We start from the raw sequence: 20,516 nt of genomic DNA on the forward strand, positions 1-20,516 counted from the left end.
AGTTTTTCTTCCGAGGCTGCAGAAAAAAATCATTCTCACAGCGGTTCGTTCGTTCGATCGGTCGATTCTAGTCGTACGTTCTCCAGCCCAAGAAGGACAATTCTCCGGTCGTTACCGTTCTACTGTGCCGTTGTTCCTCGTCTCCAAACAATCCGCCGCGCGATGGCCCTCAACAAGCTGAGCATCGAAAATGTGGACCTGAAGGGAAAGCGCGTCTTTATGCGGTAAGTTTCGCGGAGTGTTCCGGATCGTCGTCGTTCGATTCTTCTCTTATCAGCAGCCATTTTCACTTTCTAGCGTTGACTTCAATGTCCCAATCAAGGAGGGCAAAATTACCTCCAGCCAGCGTATCGTGGCCGCTCTGGACAGTATTAAGTACGCCCTGGACAAGGGAGCCAAGTCGGTGGTGCTGGCCTCCCACCTGGGTCGTCCCGATGGCAACAAGAACCTCAAGTACACGTTGGCCCCGGTGGCCGATGAGTTGAAGAAGCTGCTCGGCAAGGATGTGACCTTCTTGAGCGATTGCGTTGGCGCCGAGGTCGAGGCTGCCTGCAAGGATCCCGCGACCGGGTCCGTTATCCTGCTGGAAAACGTGCGCTTCTACCTGGAGGAGGAGGGCAAGGGCGTTGACGCCACGGGAGCCAAGGTAAGCGCACCGCACGGGTCACTTTCAGTTTCAAGTGCGCCGTTATAAATAGAGCTCTTTTGTTGTGTTGTGATTTCCTCATTGCATAATATTACGTCATGGTTTCACTATTGTTGTTTCGATTCGCCACCAGGTCAAGGCAGATAAGGACAAGGTTAAGGTGTTCCGCGAGAGTCTCGCCAAGCTCGGCGACGTGTACGTCAACGATGCGTTCGGAACGGCTCATCGTGCGCACAGCTCGATGATGGGCGAGGGTTACGCCCAGCGTGCAGCTGGTCTGCTGTTGAACAAGGAGTTGCGTTACTTCGGGCAGGCCCTGGACAACCCACCCCGACCATTCCTTGCCATTTTGGGCGGAGCCAAGGTCGCCGATAAGATTCAGCTGATTGAGAACTTGCTGGACAAGGTCAACGAGATGATCATCGGTGGCGGCATGGCATTTACCTTCCTGAAGGTGCTGAACAACATGGAGATTGGAGGTTCGCTGTACGACGAGGAGGGTTCCAAGATTGTGCAGAAGCTGGTGGACAAGGCAAAGAAGAACAACGTTCAGCTGCATTTGCCGGTTGACTTTGTCACTGGGGACAAGTTTGCCGAGGATGCTGCCGTCGGGGCGGCCACCGTTGAATCCGGCATCCCAGCCGGCCACATGGGTCTGGACGTTGGACCGAAGAGCCGTGAAGCGTTCGCCGCTCCGATCGCTCGCTCCAAGATCATCGTCTGGAACGGACCGCCCGGTGTGTTTGAGTTCCCGAACTTTGCCAACGGCACCAAGTCGCTGATGGACGGAGTGGTGGCCGCGACCAAGGCCGGCACCGTGTCCATCATCGGTGGCGGTGACACGGCCTCGTGCTGCGCCAAGTGGGGAACCGAATCTCAGGTGTCGCACGTTTCGACCGGTGGCGGTGCCTCGCTGGAGCTGCTCGAGGGCAAGGTTCTGCCCGGTGTGGACGCGCTCAGCAGTGCGTAAGCTGCTTCTAATCTAATCATTACCGTTTAAGTTGTGTAGAGACAGCAACATGTCAGACAGAAAAAGAAGAAATTCTGGTCGTTTAACGTTATAATAGTTACAGTCAGTCTAAATGAGCATCCCCAAAATGTTAGGTTTAAAAAACATAAAATCGTACATGCTGTTATCAGGTCAAAAGTGGAAATAAATTATGTGACGTAATGAACAACGCGAATTGTTATCAGTCCGTCGCATATCGGAGAACTTTCTTGCTTTCACTTGAGAGTACAAGAGGTGTAATTCATCCGGGCTCCTTTCATACATAGGTTTTTAAACTTCAAGCAAAACAATGTAAATGGACCGAAGCCGAAGTGTAAACAAAGAGTCTATCCTGCTCACGTCAGTTGATGTTTACATTTGGAACGAGCAGGATAGACTCTTTGTTTACACTTCGGCTTAGGCCCTATTACAATGTTTAGCTAGACTTGTGCTTCGATGAGCGATTTTTTTGGCATCACACAGGAAGTCCTGAAGAAAGAAGGGTTAAGTTTTAAGAGAAAAATGATGTTAAGTAACATTTTCGTTTTTGAAACATATATTTTGGACTAAATGGTCAATAGTTACAACAACTTTAACCCTCTACTGCATTTTTTTTTCGATTTTTTTATTTTTCCCGTGTTCAGGAGGCCATTTTGAGCAACTTTTGTTTTACGAAAAAAATTACTTCTCTTGTTTTATGTTTTTTCTTGTTTTATTTTTAGTATTTTAATTTGCATTTATCTTGATTAGTTCATGCTTGTTTTTGGTAGTTTTTGGCCCATTCTACCACCTCCTGTCATTACATTTTCCCTATCTAATTTTGTCATGTTTTACAGTGACTTTTTTGATTTTTTGCTATAAAATGGCATCAGTATCATTTAAATTGTAAAAAAATGCGTAGATACGGGTGTACCCCATTTGGCATAATGGACATTTGGCATAACGGGTTTTCAAGATGGACGTTTGGCATAATTGGTCCAAGACATCAAGGACGTTTGGCATAATGGACATTTGGCATAATGGACGTTTGGCATAATTCGTTCAAAACCCATCAAGGACGTTTTGCATAATGGACGTTTGGCATAATTTTTGCTAGCTTTTTTTTTGTTCAATAAGTATTTATTTTTTGTAAAGAATAATAATTTATAGGTTTTTTTCTTTTTACTAAGCAGATAACTTTACTTTAAAAATGATTTTTGTTTTCAAGAAATCTAGTATCTTTGTCATTTTCTCCCAATAGATGTAATTTTTTTTCCTTTTTTTCTTAATAAATCTTTAAAATGCAATTTTTCATAAATATAAAATGCATTTTTTTCATAAATATATAATATTGAGATTTGTCTTCATTTGAAATATTTTGCAGCTATTTTTTTGTATTCAATTATTCCTTCTTTTATTTTAAATTCAACCTAACAAAGTGATGTAAGTTTTGCCAGTCTTTGAAATTTAGCAATAAAAAATTTATACTGTTTACCCTTTCCCCTCCTTTATCAAATTCAACCTAAAGAATGTATGTACATTTTGCTCTTATTTAACGAAATGCATTTAAATTTTTTAAAGCAATTTGCTCTTCTTTTATTTTAAAGCTCAAATAAGGTAAAATCTCTAAAAAATGTGCAGTTTGTTTTTTTTTCAAAATTTTGCATTCATTGTTTTTATGCAATTTTTTCTTCTTTAATATTCATCCTTAATAAGGGATGTACATTTTTTCTTTCTTTAAATATTTGACAAATGATTTATGAAATTTTCCCTTCTTTTATTTTAAATTCAACTTTTAGAAGGGAAAATCTCTAAAAACAATACTTTTCGAATATTTGACAATAAACTTCGATTATGAATTTTTTTATAAAATTTATATTTATTTATATAAAATTCAACTTATTTTTTTTTTTTAATAAAATTATTTTTTATTAGGTCCTTTTCGGTACTGGGACCTGGTTAGGACCGAGTCGGCTTTTGTAATTACAAAAAACTTAATAATTACAGAGGATCTTGTGTGTAAATGTTAGTGGGAGGGGAGCCGATTACCCGCGGCCTACTCGGGGTTAGTAGGGAAGGGATTGATGTTAAAGACAAGGCGTGGGATGGGAAGGGGGATTGTGTAGGGGTCTTGGTTGGCTCTGCTGGCCTTTGCTTGTGTCCTCAGCCGCAACTCGGTGTCCAGCTGCTGGGGCGTTCTTGCTTTGCTTCCGGTGCAATCCAGAAACGACGGCTTTGTGCGAAGGCGAGTTATACTAACAAAAGGAAAACTAACTGAAGGAAAACTAACTGGAAGAAAACTAAATGGATATTTTGGAATCTACGAGGAACTGATAGATCGGATAGAGAACATCAAGGTCTAGTTGAGATAACGCGTCTCGCATCGGGATTTCTGGTGGTCTTCCTCGGGCCCTGAGGGTATCTTTCAACTTAATTCTGTGAGCCTGGTGATTTGGACACGCCCATACGAGATGGAAAATTCAACTTATGGAAGGAAAAATAAATTTAAAGATTCACATTTTGACACTCTTTAAATGTTTGACTATCGCAATATTTTTATGTTTTTCACCTACCTCTCTTAAAAATAACATTTAATCAGCATTTTTTTTAGGCAGTTGTCCCTTCTTTAAGATTAGTATTGAATAAATAAAAGAAGGGAAAATTCCATAAACAACTTTATTGCAAAAATTAAATCAACAGAGAAAAATGTGCAGAAATTATATAAATGTTTAAAGACAACATCTATAAGAGAATTTCCCTTCTTCAAGTTAAATATAAAAAATGATGGGAAAATTGAATAAAAAAAACTTAATTGCAAAATATTTAAAGAAAAGCAACATCGACATCCATTCACCCAAAATACAGGATCGAGAGTATAATTCCATCAAAATTTATAGAGAGCTCAATGCTAAACTCGATAGAATAATGATACCAACTCACACCTGCAAAACAATTAATTTAATTAATTAATTGAAACAGTAAATCTGCAACAAGAGTTATACATCGAAATCTAACTACTCTTGTGTCACCAAGCTGCTGTGGCCAAGGCAGTTTAGTCATTGGGTTAGTCTATTATTAGTCTCTGGTTCAGTTCCCGTAGAGAACACTTTTCGTTTTGAAGGATGAACTTTTTCTTGAAAATGGACTCGAGGGCATAATTCTCTCGGTCGTGTAGAACTGTGTTCTCTGTGTCAGTGAATCTTTCCGCTAGTCTCGTGTCGGATGAGTGCTGCCCAGTTCTAGGGTTTCTTTAGATTAAATTCGAAAAAGAAGGGAAAAAATGTGAATTTATTTAGAAATTTCCTTCTTCAAGTAAAATTTTGATCAAAAGAAGGGAAAATTGCATTATAAAAGCTCAATTGTCGAAGATTTGAAGAGGTTTTTCTCATCATGAATTTCATATAAAAGAAGGGAAAATTTCATTTAAAAAATTACTCCTAATTATATTGAAAGGGGAAAAATCTTAAGCTATCAAGAGATATGTTAATTATTTAATAAACATATCAAAATTTCATTGAAAAGATTTATTGTGAATTATTCAAAATGGAAAGAATTTACTATTGGGAAAAAATATATAAAATATAAAATATAAAATATAAAATGATAATCTCTTAAAGTAATATAAAAAAGGTAAAAAATATACATTTTCATTCGTGAAAATGACAAATAATTAACAAAAAAAAAAACAAGCTAGTAATAATCATGCCAAACGTCAATTATGCCAAACGTCCATTATGCCAAACGTCCATTATGCCAAACGTCCATTATGCCAAACGTCCTTGATGGTTTTTGAACGAATTATGCCAAACGTCCATTATGCCAAATGTCCATTATGCCAAACGTCCCTGATGTCTTGGACCAATTATGCCAAACGTCCATTATGCCAAACGTCCATCTTGAAAACCCGTTATGCCAAATGTCCATTATGCCAAATGGGGTACACCCACACAGCCAAAGTTGACCCCTTAAAAATGACATTTTTAAGAACATTGGCAAAGTCACATGAAACAAGCCAAACTTCAAACCCTTGAATTTCTAAAATTTGAAGAGTTCTTCTTTCCAATGCTTTTTAAAGAAAAAAAATTTGTTGAAAAATTGATTTTAGGCGATTTTTAAAATCGAAGCCCGAAATTCATAAACAGTTCAACTTTATAAATATTTTTCATGTAATTTTGCTCGCTGAATCTGCCAGAATTGGGTACTAAAGCCCTATGTCAATTTTTATGTACAACGGTAAAAAACATGATTAAAAACCATTTCTGATCACTTTTTTTTATTGTAATGCAAACCATTTTTTTGACAGGACAACATTTTTTCGATGGTTCAACTATGGTCCTCTTGGAACGAGCTGTCTAGTTGGAGAGCAATTCTCTGAGATTTCGGTCATTCGATTTTTTTTTTGTATTTTTTAATCCGGCTGAAAGTTTTTGGTGCCTTCGGTATGCCCAAAGAACCCCTTTTGCATCATTAGTTTGTCCATATAATTTTCCATACAAATTTGGCAGCCGGCCATACAAAAATGATGTATGAAAATTCAAAAATCTGTATCTTTTGAAGGAATTTTTTGATCGATTTGGTGTCTTCGGCAAAGTTGTAGGTATGGATATGAACTACACTGGATTTACGGTAAAAATTTTTTTGGTGATTTTTAATTTCACTTTTTGTCACTAAAACTTGATTTGCAAAAAAACACTATTTTTATTTTTTTTATTTTTTTATATGTTTTAGAGGACATAAAATGCCAACTTTTCAGAAATTTCCAGAATGGGCAAAAAATCATTGACCGAGTTATGAATTTTTGAATCAATACAGATTTTTTAATTTCACTTTTTGTCACTAAAACTTGATTTGCAAAAAAACACTATTTTTATTTTTTTTATTTTTTTATATGTTTTAGAGGATATAAAATGCCAACTTTTCAGAAATTTCCAGAATGGGCAAAAAATCATTGACCGAGTTATGAATTTTTGAATCAATACAGATTTTTTCAAAAAAACGAAATATTGGTCGCAAAAATTTTCCAACTTCATTTTTCGATGTAAAACCGAATTTGCAATCAAAAAGTACATTAGTGAATTTTTGATGAAGTGCACCGTTTTCAAGTTATAACCATTTTCAGGTAAACTTTTTGAAAATAGTCGCAGTTATTCATTTTTTTTTTTAAATTAGTGCCCATGTTTGCCCACCCTTGAAAAAAATATTTTTGAAAAACTGAGAAAATTCTCTATATTTTGCTTTTTTGAACATTGTTGATACGACCCTTAGTTGCTGAGATATTGCCATGCAAAGGTTAAAAAACAGGAAAATTGATGTTTTCTAAGTCTCACCCAAACAACCCACCATTTTCTATTGTCGATATCTCAGCAACTAATGGTCCGATTTACAATGTCAAAACATAAAACATTCGTGAAATTTTCCGATCTTTTCAAAAAAAAAATATTTTCAAAAATTTTAAATCTAGGATAACATTTCAGATGGGCGTAATATTGAATGTTTGGCCCGTTTAAAATGTTAGTCTTGATTTAAATTATTTGAAAATATTTTTTTTTCGAAAGGATCGGAAAATTTCACGAATGTTTCATGTTTTGACACTGTAAATCGGACCATTAGTTGCTGAGATATCGACATGAGAAAATGGTGGGTTGTTTGGGTGAGACATAGCAAACATCAATTTTCCTGTTTTTGCCTTCCTCACCTCAATGAGGAAAGGCTTTAAAATCACTCGAAAAATGAACTCCTTTATTTGACCTCGTAGACCCACCTTCACGTATACCTGTCGACTCAGAATCAAATTCTGAACAAATGTCTGTGCGTGTGTCTGGATGTGGGTCCGTGCACCGAAAAATATGCACACGATTATCTCCGGACTGGCTGAACCGATTTGGACCGTTTTGGTCTCATTCGATCCGTTTTGGGGTCCCACAAGACCCTAGTTAATATTATGAAGTTTAGAAAAGTACTTCAAAAGTTATGCTAAAAAAACGATTTTAGCTAAACTTCAGAAGATTGTAAAAAGGGTGGTGGCTTTTCAAAAATATTTTTTTCAAAGGTGGGCAAACATGGGCACTAATTTAAAAAAAAAAATGAATAACTGCGACTATTTTCAAAAAAGTTACCTAAAAATGGTTATAACTTGAAAACGGTGCACTTTATTAAAATTTCACTAAAGTATTTTTTTGATTGCAAATTCGGTTTTACATCGAAAAATTAAGTTGGAAAATTTTTGCCACCAATATTTCGATTTTTTTTTTAAATCCTGTATTGATTCAAAAAATCATAACTCGGTCAAAGATTTTTGCCCATTTTGAAAATTTCTGAAAAGTTAGCATTTTATGTCCTCTAAAACATATCAAAAAAAAAAATAAAAATGGTGTTTTTTTGCAAATCAAGTTTTAGTGACAAAAAGAGAAATTTAAAATCACCAAAAATTTTTTTACCGTGTATCATTTTTTTCAGTTTAGTCCATATCCATACCTACAACTTTGCCGAAGACACCAAATCGATCAAAAAATTCTTTCAAAAGATGAGCAATTCTCGCTGAAACCGTCCCACTAGATGCACATGTTCTCAAATCGTTGCGGCAATGTTCTCATTCGATTCAGCGCACCAAAAAACCATTAAAACAACCTTAGAACCAATGAAAATGTCAGCCGTTAGCCACCTGTAAATAAAAACTTGTTTTGAACAATGGATTTTTTCGAAAAAATGCCCTAATTTGAAGAAATGATATCTCCTAAAATACATTACCAAACATCAAAAACTTATATATCGTTGGAAAGGTAATCGCGAGGGCTTTCTATCCCACTTTTATAAACATTTAAAAAAATATTTTTTCAAGGGTAATTTTCAGGATTTTTGGGAACCTTACTCTTAATTTTGAATTTTGACCGTGTTCGCAACCACTTATCGTTGCGAAACCATTTTCATTCGAAAGATTGGACGATTTTGCATAAAATTAACTTGAGAAAAGTAGTGTAATGAAATAGTTTTCGTATAGTTATTAAAGGATGAAAGAAATTGGTCAAATTTCAGTTAAAGATAATCAAAGCTCAGACTTCAGAAACGAGCCATATTTACAGGCAAAACAAAGCAGGATTGTATTTGAGCCGAATGTACAGTCATCTGAGGCAAATCTGGACATATAGGATGAATAGGGACAGTTATTTCAACCATGCTTTCACTCATTAGATCATATTTTTAATTTGTTTATGTAAAAGCATACATAAAAAAATATTTTCTAAATTTGAAGCTTTTAAGTATTCTGAAAACTAATGTCCTTACTTAGACTGTAGTCTCGATTCGCCACATTTCACTGAAGTAATATTTTATGTACAGAATTTGTTATAGGAAGGTCTGCTTTATTTGTAATCGTGCACATAAAAGTGCATAGTTGAAATCAACATTTTTTGATCAAGTTTAAATTTGGTGGGGATGTTGATACCATCAAAACAAACAAGAAACTCGATTTTCGTCTAAATCGGACTACACCCTGTACATCCTGCTTTGTTTTGCCTGTAAATATGGCTCATTTCTGAAGTCTGAGCTTTGATTATTTTTAACTGAAATTTGACCAATTTCTTTCATCCTTTAATAACTATACGAAAACTATTTCATTACACTACTTTTCTCAAGTTAATTTTATGCAAAATCGTCCAATCTTTCGAATGAAAATGGTTTCGCAACGATAAGTGGTTGCGAACACGGTCAAAATTCAAAATTAAGAGTAAGGTTCCCAAAAATCCTGAAAATTACCCTTGAAAAAATATTTTTTTAAATGTTTATAAAAGTGGGATAGAAAGCCCTCGCGATTACCTTTCCAACGATATATAAGTTTTTGATGTTTGGTAATGTATTTTGGGAGATATCATTTCTTCAAATTAGGGCATTTTTTCGAAAAAATCCATTGTTCAAAACAAGTTTTTATTTACATGTGGCTAACGGCTGACATTTTCATTGGTTCTAAGGTTGTTTTAATGGTTTTTTGGTGCGCTGAATCGAATGAGAACATTGCCGCAACGATTTGAGAACATGTGCATCTAGTGGGACGGTTTCAGCGAGAATTGCTCAGATACAGATTTTTTAATTTTCACATATCATTTTTGTATGGAGAGCTGCCAAATTTGTATGGAAAATTATATGGACAAACTAATGATGCAAAGGCATACTGAAGGCACCAAAAAAAGTTTCAGCCAGATTAAAAAATACAAAAATTAAAATTAAAGAAAAAAGACCGATTCCGTAGAGAACTGCTCAGGAGCTTTTCTGTCAAGAAGGACCGCGAAGTTAATTTTTCAAAATTGATTTAAAAATCCATTTTAAACTCTTTGTGGTCGTACAAAGGGTCATTTTACTCAGAAAAATAAGCTTTATTGCTGTAAACCAGCGATTCTCAACCTTATTCTAGGCTGGTACCCCCTGTCATGTAAATCAAGTAGGCTCGGTACCCCCGTTGAGAATCGCTGCTGTAAACAATAATTTCAGCAATCTAAGCTTCATTTTAGGACCCAATTGAGCGAAAGTATCAAAATATCGATTTTTTGTCATATTTTGGAGCTAATCCAGCTCCTAACCTAAATTTTTCAGGAACTGTTTTACTCGACCCTCTCCGATTTCAATGAATGTTTGTAGACTTGTTATCCTAGGCTTATACAGTATGTAAAAAAAGTATTTACACCCCTTGGGCACTATGCACATTTTGTGATGAAACATGTAAAAAATTTAAAGTTTGACAGGAACCTAGTACTACGTTTTGTTCAGAAACTCATGCCGAACATTTTGCTACAAAAAGCTCATGAAAAGATGATTTCTATAAAAAGTTATATAACAAATACTATTACGAAAATAAAAAAGGTGCAAAAAAAGTATGTACACCTTTCGAAAAATTAACATAAATAATGTTATTTGTTGACAAATCACCATAAATCCAGTCTCCCAACTCCAAATAGGCATCCTTGACTGATTAAAAAAAGAATTTGGATTGAATATAAAGTTTACTAACTACTTAGTATAAAAGTTTATATAACTCTGGAAATTCTATATAAAACTTATCTAAACTTAATTTTGCAAACTTTTAATTCAACTAAATGTCAATATATTACCATATAATTGCTAAATAAACATTTTGGAGTGGGTATAACACCGTTTTGGGGGTATTTGTATCGATAGAATAGATTTTTCGTTGGAATTTCGTACCAACCCGGAATTACGTCGTCGAAAAACCCGCCGGCATCCGAACCGGTCCACAATTCACAAGTTAACCTATGTGGCATCGGAAAGGGCATAAAATTTCCGATCTTTTGATACCCATATATCTAGGTTTTCTATAAAACCTACGTTTTTAAATACCTGGGCAAAAAGTAAGTTTGATCCACGAGAACAAAAATTACGAAATTCCATACATTTTTGGCAGATTGCTCAAACGAAACCATAACAACGCTTTTGCCTAGGTATTTAAAAACGTGGGTTTTATAGAAAACCTAGATGTCTGGGTATCAAAAGATCGGAAATTTTATGCCCTTTCCGATGCCACATAGGTTAACTTGTGAATTGTGGACCGGTTCGGATGCCGGCGGGTTTTTCGACGACGTAATTCCGGGTTGGTACGAAATTCCAACGAAAAATCTATTCTAGCGATACAAAGACCCCCAAAACGGTGTTATACCCACTCCAAAATGTTTATTTAGCAATTCTATGGTAATATATTGACATTTAGTTAAATTGAAAGTTTGCAAAATTAAGTTTAGATAAGTTTTATATAGAATTTCCAGAGTTATATAAACTTTTATACTAAGTAATTAGTAAACTTTATATTCAATCCAAATTATTTTTTTAATCAGTCAAGGATGTCTATTTGGAGTTGGGAAACTGGATTTATGGTGATTTGTCAACAAATAACGTTATTTATGTAAATTTTTCGAAAGGTGTACAAACTTTTTTTGCACCTTTTTTATTTTTGTAATAGTATTTGTTATATAACTTTTTATAGAAAACATCTTTTCATGAGCTTTTTGCAGCAAAATGTTCGGCATGAGTTTCTGAACAAAACGTAGTACTAGGTTTATGTCAACATTAAATTGTTTACATGTTTCATCACAAAATGTGCATAGTGCCCAAGGGGTGTAAATACTTTTTTTACATACTGTATCTAGAGTTTTTTTTTTATCAAGGTCCAATACGCACCTCCCAAGAAAAGGGGTTAAAAGATTTTAGGCCCGATCTGTAAATTTTTGAAAAGTTGGCATTTAATGTCCCCTAAAACATACCAGAAAATAAAAAAATAATAAAAATAGTGTTTTTTGCAAATCAACTTTTAGTGACAAAAAGTGAATTTAAAAATCACAATAGTTTTACCGTATATCATTTTTTTTCACTGTAGTCCTACAACTTTGACGAAGACACCAAATGGATAAAAAAATTCTTTCAAAAGATTTTTGAATTTTCATACAGCATTTTTGTATGGACAGCTGCCAAATTTGTATGGGAAATTATATGGACAAACTAATGATGCAAAATGGCTTCTTCGGGCATACGGTGCATACCGAAGGCACCGAAAAAGCTTCAGCCGGATTAAACATTACAAAAAATAAATAAAAAAAAGACCGATTTCAAAGAGAATTGCTCATGTGTGACTTGAATTTTCTCGTAAGACTAAAAAATCCTGTCACACACACACATCATTTTTTTGGAGCAATTTCCTGGTTCTCGATGTTCAAGTAGATCAAGTGAAATATTCCGAGATATATTAACATATTTTAAGGTTCCGTGAAATAATCGAAAATGTGTGTTTTGTAATAATGGTCCCGTGAATTTGCATGTGATTTGCAATTTTGGGCGTGAAAAAACGCTATGTCTAGCGATGAGCGATACCCGGGATGATTGAAAGGAGTTTTCGGACAAAAAATATCTACCCATTTGTGATTATTATGAATAAAAATTATCTATTTAATTAATTACAAATTGGAATTCTACAACAATATATTCTTGAAACTAGAATAAAACCTACAATAATATAAGACAGTTAGAAAGCAAGCCTCCCGTTTACGCCTGCTCGTACCGCGACTTCATCATCTTCTTGATATAAGTCTTGTAATCGTCCCCGGTTGCCGCGTAATTGGTCGCCTTGATGCCCAGCCCGGCGTTCTGTACCCGCGTCTCAGTCTGCATTCAAAAATCAACCAATCAATCAATCTTGAAAATATGCACAGCAAAGTTAAAACTCACCTCAATGATGTTCGTCCTGCCCTGGTTACTCCGACCCAGGCCCTGCCCCTCGGACCAGCCCATCTTCTGGAGCAGCTTGTTGCCGACGTTGTTCTGGCCGATCGGGATGGCCGCCAGGTTCGGCGTCGGTGCCGACGATTGCTTCTCGAGCTCACGCTGGAAGCGTTCCTTGCTTTTGTTGACCGGCGGTGGATCCGCTTCGCCGTACTTGAGCCGCCGTTCCTTCGCCCGGTCCCGGTACGAGCCGCCCTTGTTGATGCCACCGCCGCCACCGCCACCGCCGCCCGCACCTCCTCCCTGTCCGCGCATCTTCTGCATGTTCTCCTTGTGCAGGGAGGACATTTTCAAATGCTTGTTCAGGATTTCGTGCGACTGGAATGCGCGCTTGCACAGCAGACACGTCAGCTTCTCAAAGTCGACAAAGTCCGACTCGCTGAAGCCGTCGCCCCCGTCGGCTTCGTTGTCCGAGTCGGAACCGTACGAGGAGACGAGGGTGTTGGCGGCGCTTTTGGGCGTGGCGGTTGGTGCCTTGGCCTGTGTCATGAGGAAGTTGGAGACGGCCGCGGTGCTTTGCTTCTTTTCGAGCAGGGAGAAGCCGACGTCGGCGTAGCCTCCGCCGCCGGAGGGTCCCGCGGGTTGTTTGACGGTGATTTGGCCCTGGGAGGAGTAGAGGGTGGCCTCTTCGACCTTGGCCGGGGGCTGGAGCACGCTGTAGTCCTTCTTTTGGTTCAGCTGTTTGGCCCACTTTTCCATGTCTTTGACGATCTTTTTGGCGACCTTGACCTTGTCGTGGGGTTGCTCCTTGGTTTTGGACTTTTCTGGTTTTTCGCCGTTTGCGGCGGCGGTGGTAGCTGCGGGTGGTTCCGGCGGTGGGGGTTCGGTTGAGATGGTCGCGGCAGGGGTGGTCGTTGAAGAGGATGGCGCTGCCACGTACGTGCTGTTTTCGGCGTCCCAGTAAAGGTAGGAGCAGGTTTCGTTGTTGTAGTAGTACTGCGAGTTGGAGTCGTAATAGAGGCCGGTTGAGGGGTCGTAGTAGAATCCGGACGTTTCGTCGTACTGGTACTGGGTCACGTCCGGCGGGGGATACTGCCTGCCGTCGGTTCCGTTGGGGATTTGCAGGGGGGCAACGGTAGCCGGGCCGGAAGTTGCCGTTGAGTCCGACTTGCCCTTGGAGCCTTGCTTACGCGCTAGCGCGGATTGCGCTACGGCCGCGCCGGAGTTGGCATTTTCGCCGAGCTGCGCTTCGGTGGGGAAGTTGCTCATCTGTCCTTGCGAGATCTGCGTTACGTAGTAGTTGGTGTAAAACTGCAGGTAGTGCTCGTGCTCGGCCGGGTTGGACGCGTACACCGCTGCACTGTACTCTGCCAGCCGCGGAACGTCCGCCATCGTGTACTGATAGTTTCCGGGGTAAGCACCAGGGGGTGGATTTCCCCCGGACGGATCTTGGTAGTTGTTCCCGTTGCCCTGGTTTCCTCCACCTCCGCCGCCCTTGCCACTCTTGACCAAGTTGCGGTTCTCCGTGTCCATGCAGTACGTGATCAGCACCTCGCGGTTGTCGATCTTCAGAATCGGCTCGATCGCCTTCAACGCGTTGTGCGTGTTCATCGAGTCGAGCAGGTTGTCAAAGTGCAGATAGCAGATGCCCCGCGACGTCTGCGTCAGCGGATCCCGGCAGACCATAATTTTGCTAATCTTCGACACCAGCTCGGGGATCTTCTCCTGCATCGCGCACAGCACGCTCTCCTCGTTCGTCAGCACGTCCAGGTTGCGCAGCATGATCTTCTTCGTGAGGATGCTGCTGATTTCGTCGCTTCCCTCGCCGCCCTTTTCGCTTTCCTCGCGCGACGCGAAGCACTTGAAGCAGTTCTCACGCCGCTTGAAGTTGAACACGCCACACTTGGCGCAGTACCAGTCCGTTTGGGGCTTGTTGGTGCGCATCTCCGCCGGCAGCGAGTACGTGTACTGCATGATGGCCCGGTGATCGTTGAAGATCAGCATTCCCTGGCGAGAGCGGAGAAAAAGAGAGAGAGAAAAGGCCGGATTAGTCCGGGACTGAGCCACCCCAATCGAACACGTTAGCCCTTTTACGGCGTCGACGACAACTTTGGTTCGCTGCTTGCGGTCGAGTTTTGCGGAGTGGGTTGGGATCACTGGAGGTCGTGTAGGACTCGTCCCGCTTGACAACTCTGCAGAGTTGCTTGTCGCTTGAATGTTATTTCTGTAACTTTTCGACAAACATCTCTGCCAGGTTGAACTCCGCGGGGCGGAGTCCGATCGCCAACCTCCAGGATCACAGCCCACCCTTAATTTGCACTTCTTGATCTTGGATGACGCAGAGCGGTTGTGGTGGTGGTGATGGTCGATACCTGTTTGTAGCAAATCCAGCGAGTTGCTTCCTCTTCAGTTCTGAACTCGACAAAAGCGAACCCTCTCGATGCACCTAGAGATACCACGGTCGTCACGGTGAGGTTGAGGAGGTGGTGAAGAGAAGAAAGAGCAAAACACAAACGATATCAATTTTTGGCGGGCCTTGCGAGCAGCAGCTAGTGATACTGAGAGAGTTGGGACGGCACTAAGCGTTTTTTTTTTTGTACGAAAATTATCCCTTTTCGCGCCAGCCAGGCCAAATTCCGCCGCCGCGAGGGTGGTTCCTCTACTTACCCGGGGAACTCATCTTACCAAAAATGACAATTTCTAACGGAATCGTGAATGCTTAAAAACCCACTCGGTCATTACCTGTTTTCTTGCGCCGAATCAGCCGCACGTGGAGAGCCTGCAGGCCGCACTGGATGAGATCGCTGTTGATCTGTAGAACAGAGCATTAGAACAATAAACAGCCGACTTCTTAGTAGCAAACTCACATCGGCCTCCGTAATGTGGGCGGCCAGCCCGCGCACAATGATCTTGTTGTTTGGCTTCTGCTGGTAGAAAAACTCCTGGTTGTTGTCGCTGTCGTAGTTGTCGTCAAAATCCGTCGGGTCCGGCGGCTGGGGCGAGTAGCCGCCACGCTTGCTGGACTTGTCGCGATCGCCGCTGCAAAACGAAACGTTCTCATCCGCTGACTTCCCCTGTTTCATCAATCACTCACCGCCGATCGCGATCCCGTTCCCTCGACGACCGACGATCCCTGTCTCGACTACGATGCCGATAGCGATCCCGGTTATCGTACGAGCTGTTATCGCCATAGTCCTGATCGATCAAGTCCCGGTACAAATCCCGCTCCGGACTGCGCCGGCTATTCCCGCTGATGTAACGCTCCCGGCTGTACGAACGCGACCTGCTGCGGCTGTACCGGTTCCGCTGGTAGTGGTTCCGTTCCCTAAAACGCAAAAAGACGCCCGATTAGTACGGTCCACACACATCCCCAAAAGAATGCGTTTGCGTTTCGAGCGCTGGCTGCGCGTTGGTTGGTCTTGCTCTTCCTTCCTCATGGCCCCGGAAGGCGAGCGCGCGCGCCTCATAATTACTTTGAGCGTCCACGGTTGCCGCGCTGGTCCCGTTGGTCATCCCGCTGGTTGCGGTTTCGGTTCCTATAGTAGCCATTGCTATTGTCACTCTCTGGACTCGGCGAGACTATAAACAATCACATTGCAAATCAGCATTAAGAAATTGGTTTAGACATTGGTTTTCAAACTGATTTTCTTTGCACAGAATGGTGCAAGGTTTTGGATTTCATGCAAAATATATTATTGCCCATTCGGTAAACTCAGGTTCCCTTTGTACATGTACTCAAAAGCATAAAAAAAACGTTCTGGAAGATTTTCATTTTACTTTTCCAAACAAAGATGGCAGACTTACAATCCATGTCGGCTCCTGGTCCTTCTCCTTGGCCACGGAAGTGTGCCGTTTTGTTGGTTGATTGGGGTCCGAATTTAACTGTCCCGTATGGGGAACGTACTACGCTTTGCAGTGGTACACTTTTTCAATGGAAATGAATCCGAATTACCAAGGAAAAGTTGAATTAAATTTTTCACCCTTCCATCCGACACGATCCTAAGTGCGTAGAAAAATGGCGGTTTGACGTATGCGAAAAGGAACGCCCCCGTGCTAACGTGATGATGCGTCGAAAATCACTCTTTGAAGTGTAGTACTAGATTAATGCATTGGCCAAGTACACTGAAACCACGGTAGTTTGACACTTTTCAGTTTGTAAAAACGAAACTATTGGCACTACGCCCCCCGGGGCATGGCCTTCCTCTAACGTGGGATTTCTGCTCCAGCGCCTCTGACGAGACAGGAGAAAACGGGACCGACGTTTTACTTCACCATCCGATAGAAGCTCAGTGGATAAGGCGGGAATCGAACCCGCGTCTCATAGCATCATCGGGATCGGCAGCCGAAGCCGCTACCCCTGCGCCACGAGACCCACCAGTTTGTATCCAGTTTAAATCAAGAAAAACAATGTAAAAGGGCCGAAGTGAGGGGTGAGACACATCTCTTCAATTATGTTTTTCTTAGTTAATTAGCGATGATATAAGGCTTTCTAGGCCCAGTGAAAAAAATATAATTTAACTCATAAATGACGAATTCCTCGTCACAGTGTCCTGATGCTAACAATGATCGAGCTGTAGCTGTCACAGCCCTGCGAAGTATGTTGGCTGACATATCGGGCAGTCAGTCAACTAAACCAGCTAGAAGTCGCTTGACAAAAAATTTTGCTAGAACGAGATAGGAAACCTGATGCAAACAAACGTCCAGCTGTCATGTAAACATACTTTGAATGTGTTGGTAAATTTCTGACTAGAAAGCCTTATTGGTTAATTAGTTAATTGATTAGCGCTGATTTGACAGAAACAATCCTACCCTGCTTTGAAAGAGCTTGGGATTGGGAAAATGTCATAATGACAGCTGTTAAATCTGTTGCGTCGATGAAATTTTGAATTAGGGCTAGAAAAACGGTTCCAACTACGGTTTTTTTCGGAAAGAGGTTCCTCAAGCTTGTTGAAGAGGATGCCGAATCGTCAATGTGTGCAGTCCACACACAAAGAAAAAATGCTCTAAATGTAAAAAGATCGTTCGTTGGATTAAAAGTTCGCGTTGGTGAATATTCGTAGAAAGTTCAAACTTTTTAATATAAAAGTTGGAAAGTTGTTGATACTACCATGCACTTCTGGAACAAAATCGTTGTATCGGTAAAAGTTTTTTGCTTTTAATTTAAGAAGAAACTTTTTATGGCATGAATAAATAACATTTGACATTACAGTGATGATTTTCGAAAAATGTGATGGATTTTATTTCAATATTTTAATATTAAAACAGTTGCTTCCGTTTTTTTGTATTCAACGCATCTGCTTATGGTAGGCTCACTTCCGCGTCCAAGCTGAACCGATTCTTACGGTACGTCACCGGTCACGTCCGAAGGCCCCATGCTGAGCAGGTTACGGATGGACGTTTCGTTGGGCAGCAACATCGCGGCCTTCATTTTGGAGCGCGACAGCGTTGTAGAGAACAGGGTGGTCTCGTTGCCGGCCATCATCAGGACAGGCTTGGAGGAGATGGCCATTGGTTGTTGATTCGAGAAGGGAAGTCGACGTTTTCCGGCTGGGAAGTAAAGCGCCTAAACGGATAGCTCCCGATCACTTCCTCCTCCTTCGAGAATGACACAGATGTTCCAACTCGCCGTCAAAGTTCATCCCGCTGAAGCTGCGTTTGTGGGCGGTAGTTGCTGAAAAAGTTTGAAAGTAAATGAAATTGGTGAGACACTGAGCACATTCTCAATACTCACCGGTGACTTCTTCGGTATTCCAGGTATGTAGATGTTCTTGATCAGGTTCGTCGGATCTCGCTCCAACCTCTGGAAGTAATCCGAGTACGTCAACTCCAGGACTTCCGGCTTTCGTACAGACGGTCCATCCAGAACTGGTGCAAACTGTTCTTCTGGATGTTTAGGTAATAATCGTCAAAGATGTCCCGCAACGAGAAATGGACTGCGGACCCTCAGGACATCCCACACTGTCCCGTCATCACTTCCGGCGCATAATGCTGCTGATGGTCGTAAACCGCCGGCACCGAGTGCAACATCCGCGCTGACCACCTCCGATTATGACGCTTCTCGTCGTTTCCCTCTTCCGTCAGATCCTGCTCCTCACCGTTAAAATTTATTTTATCGTACTTGTTCGAAAAGCGGATGTAAATCTGCTTCAACTTCAATTACGTCCACCTGGCTACCACCACCGAATACAACCGGTGCAAATCCACATACCGACCTCCGATCTTCGGCAACCGCATAAACTGCGTCCTACAAAAACAAACAAAATTAATCACAAACGCCACCAAACACCCAAGCATCCTTCTTACCAACTCTGGTCGTGAAACAGCTGCAGGTCCTGCAGGAAGCTGTTCTGCCTTGTCCTTTTTCGAAAACCAACATTCCCCCCACCTCGTCCCGCACCGGCGCCACCCACCTTCCGCTGCTGCTGTTTTGGCTCACAAAGGTGTCCGCGTCCTGATTTGATTCGCTTCGTGGACAACTCACTCACCACCGGCACTACCAAAATGTTTGTTTACATTTTTTACTTAGGCGTACACGGTTACACGAGAACGACGAAATGAAAGAAATTATGTAGTCGAATTAAAAGTAAAAACTTTTAAATCAATTAGCAATGAGATTTTCAAAAACTGTAGCAGTAAAACTTTTCATATTCAAAACAAGAAAAAAAAAATTAATGGAGCAAATTTTGACCACTTTTTATTTCATCAGTAAGTTACTTTTGCCATTACAGTAATATTTTTTTTTTTGTGTGTAGAGACCCTAAATAGGGAGACTGGTCTAAGCTGGCTAAATCGATCTGGCAACGTATGTTTTGAGCTTGGCAACACTGATAAGTTTTGCTGGGCGTAAAGGCAAATGCTCGTTTGGATTAGAGATCCTTAATAGGGAGACTGGTCGAAGTGAATTTGACGTACCCAAACAGACACGAGTTTGACGTATCCAAACGAGCATTTGCCTTTACGCCCAGCAAAACTTATCAGTGTTGCCAAGCTCAAAACATACGTTGCCAGATCGATTTAGCAAGCTTAGACCAGTCTCCCTATTAAGGATCTCTAGGTGCCTTCCCTAAAGATCACCAAACATTCCTCACATAATGTAAAAAAATCAAAAATTCAGCTGAATGTAATTTCTTTATTCGTTCTTCGTCATTTTGGTAATGCCTGTTACACATTACCACTGCACCTTTTTCCTTATATTTATTGTCCGTTTCTTTCGAAGGTACACGCCACGCGGCATATCAGAATGTGCCGCAGACACTGTTGCCAGCGATTTTCTGCACTTTTGGTGCAATAAAAAACATACCCGGCAACAATGCCATGCAATTCAATGAAGAAGATCAACAAAAACAAAACGCACAGTATGGGATTTGACAGCGCGCATTTGCTGACAGTGCGGCGCGTCGTTTCGAGGCTGGTATGCCGCGTGTCTTTTTCGGGAATACGCGCAATATTAAACGTACCTGCAACTCTTCTTTCTAAAAATGTTTACCTAATGTTACGCAAAATGTGTGCAAAATGTACATGATTCCTTTTGAAATGTTGCCTTTGATGTAAGAATAATTAAAAAGAATAAATAATAATAAATAAATATTCTGAGCATCAAAATTTTAGAATTTTATCAATCTAGTACTGCACAATAATCGCCATTCTCCCGCACCTTTCACACCGGGGCTGTTCCCGCACCAAATCAAA

The 20,516-nt window shown here is 40.6% G+C and overlaps 3 protein-coding genes across 3 annotated transcripts; 1 reads left to right on the forward strand and 2 right to left on the reverse strand.

The window, feature by feature from the left end:
• LOC120422963 (phosphoglycerate kinase) lies at nucleotides 1-1,824 on the forward strand. Its single transcript, XM_039586555.2, has 3 exons — nucleotides 1-224; nucleotides 298-646; nucleotides 780-1,824. The coding sequence occupies exons 1-3, from the start codon at nucleotides 163-165 to the stop codon at nucleotides 1,614-1,616; spliced, it is 1,248 nt and encodes a 415-aa protein (XP_039442489.1). The 5' UTR covers nucleotides 1-162; the 3' UTR covers nucleotides 1,617-1,824.
• A 10,710-nt stretch (nucleotides 1,825-12,534) lies between these two features.
• LOC120422619 (RNA-binding protein 5-A-like) lies at nucleotides 12,535-16,832 on the reverse strand. The gene is made up of 8 exons (XM_039586115.2): nucleotides 16,632-16,832; nucleotides 16,301-16,406; nucleotides 15,922-16,152; nucleotides 15,695-15,866; nucleotides 15,570-15,639; nucleotides 15,200-15,273; nucleotides 12,834-14,834; nucleotides 12,535-12,770 (listed from the first exon to the last, which is right to left on the reverse strand). The coding sequence occupies exons 1-8, from the start codon at nucleotides 16,636-16,638 to the stop codon at nucleotides 12,651-12,653; spliced, it is 2,781 nt and encodes a 926-aa protein (XP_039442049.1). The 5' UTR covers nucleotides 16,639-16,832; the 3' UTR covers nucleotides 12,535-12,650.
• A 1,237-nt stretch (nucleotides 16,833-18,069) lies between these two features.
• LOC128092920 (uncharacterized) lies at nucleotides 18,070-18,465 on the reverse strand. Its single transcript, XM_052708099.1, has one exon. The coding sequence runs from the start codon at nucleotides 18,334-18,336 to the stop codon at nucleotides 18,166-18,168; it is 171 nt and encodes a 56-aa protein (XP_052564059.1). The 5' UTR covers nucleotides 18,337-18,465; the 3' UTR covers nucleotides 18,070-18,165.
• Between the last annotated feature and the right edge of the window lie 2,051 nt (nucleotides 18,466-20,516).

Source organism: Culex pipiens, chromosome 2 (genome assembly GCF_016801865.2).
Source record: "Culex pipiens pallens isolate TS chromosome 2, TS_CPP_V2, whole genome shotgun sequence".
Lineage (NCBI taxonomy): Eukaryota > Metazoa > Arthropoda > Insecta > Diptera > Culicidae > Culex > Culex pipiens.